The 4,866-nt window shown below is 54.4% G+C and overlaps 1 protein-coding gene across 1 annotated transcript in view; it reads right to left on the minus strand.

Moving 5' to 3' along the window:
• Nucleotides 1-256: 256 nt before the first annotated feature.
• Nucleotides 257-4,866, minus strand: part of CGNL1 (cingulin-like 1) — a 101,383-nt gene continuing 96,773 nt past the window's right edge. The window contains exons 17-18 of the mRNA XM_014540337.1: nt 4,571-4,734; nt 257-3,492 (exon numbers count right to left, since the gene is read on the minus strand). Of these exons, the coding sequence (XP_014395823.1) occupies nt 3,363-3,492; nt 4,571-4,734 (294 nt within the window). The 3' untranslated portion in view covers nt 257-3,362. The remainder of the gene's footprint in view (nt 3,493-4,570; nt 4,735-4,866) is intronic.

Consider the following 4,866-nt stretch of genomic DNA (forward strand, 5'->3'; position numbering starts at 1 on the left):
TAAGTCAAGAGAGATTATGTGCCGCTCTAGCCAGTGTTTCTCAGTGGGCAGAGCATTGGCCTACACCCAAGGTTTGCAGGTTCACACATGTGGGAGGCAACCAATCAATCTGTCTCTCTCAAATTGATTTTTCTCTCTCCCTCTCTCTCCCCCCCTCTCTAAAATTCAATGGAAAAAAAGATATCCTCGGGTGAGGATTAACAAAAAAAAAAGAAGAGAGATTTTGTGCAAACTGATGACAAGAGAACAAGTTTAATTTAGGAACAAGGAATCAACAGGAGCCACCTCTTTATTCTGTTAACACACTTCTCGGTTTGCTGAAAATGGGCAGTTTGGACTTCTCGGCACATCACAGGCATCCAGGTACACTCATTCTCTGTGCCACCCTGACCCACACCCACCCTTCTGTTTCAGAAACTGCTCTCGGCCGGCCGGAATGCCACCGTATTTCACTTCCTGGAGCAGCTTCCAGCCATTCACTTCGGCTGTTTCTTGGCAGACAGGGAGCCACACTCTGAAGAAAACAAGGAAGTCCAAATAATGGGAGAGTTGAGATTCCCGTCGGGTGAGACCGTGTATTGAAAGGCAATCTTGCTTGATCCAGGAGTTCTTACATGAGGGCAGCTGCATAAGAATGTCTCTTCCCCATGACACACCTAAGCAATCAAACCAAACGAATGCAGAAACCCAATGGAATGAGCCCACTGGCGTTGTCGAATGACTCTCAGAAGCAGGAAAGCAATTATAAAGATACAGGATGATTGTCTCCTCCGCATTGCATCTGGCCACAAATTTGTTTATTAAATAAAATGTTTTGTTTTTAAGCTAAAGAAAATATTCTTGAGTAGGGTTAGTCCTTAAAGCAACAAAAATCATGTGTATATAATAAAATCAAAGTATGAGAGCATGCCAGAGCTGGACAGGTCTGGGCCCTGGTCCTCCTTTATTCTGGGAATCTGGGGCTCTGTGGGCGTGTGCCCCGTCGGGATCACCAGGGCAAGATAAACTGGGACTTGGAAACACCCCTTTCAACGTCCAGGCCAGTACTCTGCCCACCTCAATCTCCCCGCACGCACCCAGCTCACTGCCGGCTCCAACACCGTGGAGAAGGGCACAGGTAGCATGTAAAACAGCCCATTTTTAGATAAGGACGTAAGTCTTCTGAATGGTGAGCTCTGGTCTCCATTCTCGCAGCCAACCGGGGAACCAGAAGGAAGTGGCCGAAGTGAGGGGCAGGGACTTCCTCACCAACCAAGACCGACACTCACTGGCTCCCACAGCTCCTGGGCCTCAGAGCTTTCTCACCTCCCAGCCTCAGTTACGAGTGGGCTGAGGCATTACCAGGCAGGCCTCCTGGCAAATACCCCAACATGGTGGAAGCAGTGGGGGAATCAGGAACATGCCGAGGGTGGAAGGAACCCTGGAGTTCCAGCGGGACAGTCGACCAACTGCAGGCTTGTTGCATCCCTGAGAGGACAGCGGGATCCAGGCTGGGTACGGAGGGCTCAGCCTCTGTGCCCGTTTGTATGACTGTTGTCTATCACCCCCTTCCCCCTGACTGTGCTCCAGGAAGAGTTGCATTTTGATCCATTTTACTGTTTTTTTCCCAGTGCCGAGAACCATGCTTGACACATCGTAGACGCCCAATAAATATCTGTAAATGAATCAGTCGCTAAAGGGAGGAATTTCTCCACACCCCCAAACCAGAGGTGAGGAAGGCTTGGCGCTCCTGCTCCAGGGGCCTCACGTGTGTGTGTGTGTGTGTGTGTGTGTGTGTGTGTGTGGCACTAACGCATGCCTCCCGTCTCTAGGATGCGTGGGCCTCTGCTGAAGCAGATGAACACTGCCATCTCTGCCCCACCCATGGCCACGGCTTGCAGGGTTCTTTCCCTGGCCCTGACTGAGGGGAGCTCAGCTGTGATGGCCCGGCCTCTGGGTGTGCCTGGGGACTGTCACAGTGGGAGGAGACACCAGGAAGGCCAGGAGGAAGTGACGGGTACCCTGCATCCTCCCAGTGCCACGCTCCCTGTAATTCTGTCCCTGCAACGTGTCCTTGCCCAGACGGCACCCAATTGCAGTCCGCAGTCACTCCGTGCCTGGTGCCGGCCGATGTCCCTCCGCCCCCAGGAAGTTGGAAAGAGCCTTCCCATTTGCACAGACACACCTCTATCTGATTTCAGCTTCTTTCCTCCCTTTCCTACATAAACCTGAGATCCTTCTCAATCCACCTCCTGTCTACACATCCCCCAGCTTTCAAGGACTTCCTCCTCCCCACCCAAACCCACACACACCTGCTTATCTCTCCTCCCTCCTCCCTTTCCTTGTGACCTCACTGGGTACCTCCTGCCTCTTCCTCGCCCCTAAGTCCATGAGCCTTAACCCCATATCCTCCTCTTCCCCATCCAGCAACCACCCTGCCCAAGGACGGGAGAGCCCAACTCAGAGGCCTGCTGTCGGAGGAGGGAGGAGAGGACCAATAAGAAATGACAGGACGGCCCCAAGTTCCGGAAACCACATCACCCGTCAAAAGCCCTACTTGCAAGTCTCCCTAAGAAGTTGCAAGTGGTGCCTGGGCACTGGTCTCAGCACGGTTCAGAAATTACAACAAGATTCCAGATAAAATGAACCACCAAGGCCATGGATACAAGTGACCCTCTGACCCTCTCCTCCGTCAGCAAGCTGTGCACCGAGACCACCTGAGCTTCTCTCCTCGGGGTTCACTGTCCCTTAACGCCAGGCCGATTCTTTTTCTCCAGCTCTAATGTCCACGTGGTCTTTGTTCTACCTTCTCCCTCTTGCCTCTGCTCCTCAATACTTAAAACCTAGTAACTTCACATTTAAAAAAGTAATACTCAATACAGACGTGTGAACCTGACAGACAAGCCCCCGGGAAGCCTCTGTCACAGTCCGAAACGGAACAGCAGCGGCCATGAGAAGTTGCTTTAAAATACGTACAGCCTGCGCATCACTTCCCACGTGCACAGCGGCTGTTAAACAGTGACGAGCATTTGGACCCTTCCTCCTGGCGGGGGGAGGGCAGGGGGCAGGAGCAGCAACACAGACAGCGGTGCAGAGAGGACTTGGGCTGACGAATTATATTTCCAAAGCACCCAGCGGGCGGTGGCTGCCGGGCCTCGGGCGGCTCAGCCTTTACCCTGCAATAGCTCCCTAAGCCCGGAGAGCCATGTTCGCTCACACACCCTAGTGAACGGAGCGGAGGAATCGCAGGTTATGGGAAGAGGCAGTGAAGGTCTCGGCGCCGGAGGACGGGTGCTGCCTCCCCTGCCTCCTGCTGCGGCGGCTGAGGGTCCCTGGGAGGAAGGACGGCCACTCGAGCCCCCTCCACAGGCCCGGAAGAGGGCTCAGAGCTGGCTGATGGCATCCTTGGGGAAGGTGTAGCTCAGCGGCGCCTCGTAGAGGCTCCCCCCGTCGGTGCTGAGGTCGTCGTCGTCGTCCATGTCGTCCAGCACTTTGCTGGGCAGCTTCTTCAGTCTGCGGGGACAGCGGTCATGAGTCCCGGCCCCGGGCTGGGCCCACCCTGATCTGGAGATGGAGGCAGGGGCTGGGTTCCCGCCTCTCACCCCACTGAGTGGCAGGGAGCATGGGAATTTACCTTGACCATCAGGGAGCCAAGGCCCAGCTCTCAGCTTGGAAGCCGCTGGCTGGGTGGGCTGGACAGGGCAGGGCAGGGCGGGGCTGGGACAAGGTCAGTGGTACTGAGTTTCCCTTTCGTCTCAAGCTCCAATAAGGCTCATCAGGTGCCGTTATTGATCCCACCTTAATTTAAATTTTGGTATCTTGTCCATCGGAGGGTTTTTTTGCATTTTTTAAAATACTGCACTTAATATTATCTCTCTTGATTACTGAGATTACTGAGATTTTTGGTGCCCCCTTAAATGCTGTACTGTAATGCCGGCCCTGGGGCCGAGTTCTCGATGGACAAGCCCTGTTGATAGGATTCTCCAGGGGCTGGAATCTTCCGTCCATTATCAAAGAACTACCTGTGCCGCCAGCACAGTCAGCCTCCGAGAAGGGCTCCACTCCATGGAGAGGCGTGAACCTAACCCACCCCCAACCCCAATGCCCAAGGCAGTGACCCTGCAGGGAAAGCGACCCCTCCCCCCCCAATCCCCTTCAGACCACGGAAGTGGGGCTGCAGAAGCAATTCTCTCCTGCAACCAGGATATCCTAGTCCTCATGAGGATGCACACCAAAACTCTACCTTATTTCTCCCAAAGTTACATATAAATAGGAGAGCTAAGGGCTGATCGAGGAGCTGCCCCCTCCGTGGCGGTGGGAGCTAGTGTTACCTGCTCTGAGCCTCAGTTTCCCCGTATGGACAACAGAGACAGTATCTGCCTGGCTGGCACTGGGGCACTGGTCTGGGGATGACACATGTGAGATCCTACTGAGCACGTGGGGAGATTGAAGTGGGCAGACACTCTTGCCTGTAGGATGGGATGACCCCCAAAAGGCGACAAGAAACTGGCTTGAAGCAATCGGAGTGAGGGTGCCCTAAAAGCACCGAGCTCTCTTCAAATGTCCCTGTGGGGTCACCGCACTTGCCCACCTTATGTTCTTCTTCAAATTGTTGACCTGCCCCTGCAGCTGCTCATTGACATCCATCTGCTCCTCCAGCTCCCTCTGCAGCTTCTTCTTAGAGCTTTCGAGCCTGTCGATTTCCTCCTCGGCCTCCTCCACCTGGCGCTTCATTGCTTTCAAGCGCAAGCTCAGCTGTGTAGGGAGAGAGGGCAGGTTAGTGCTGCTGCTCACCAGCCCGGCTGGATGGAGAAGAGCCCAGCGTGGACAGGCCAGTGGTCCAGCCACCTCTCTAGGCAACCATGATTTCCGGGGAGAGGAGGGGGC

The sequence above is a fragment of the Myotis brandtii genome, unplaced genomic scaffold (genome assembly GCF_000412655.1).
Source record: "Myotis brandtii unplaced genomic scaffold, ASM41265v1 scaffold242, whole genome shotgun sequence".
Lineage (NCBI taxonomy): Eukaryota > Metazoa > Chordata > Mammalia > Chiroptera > Vespertilionidae > Myotis > Myotis brandtii.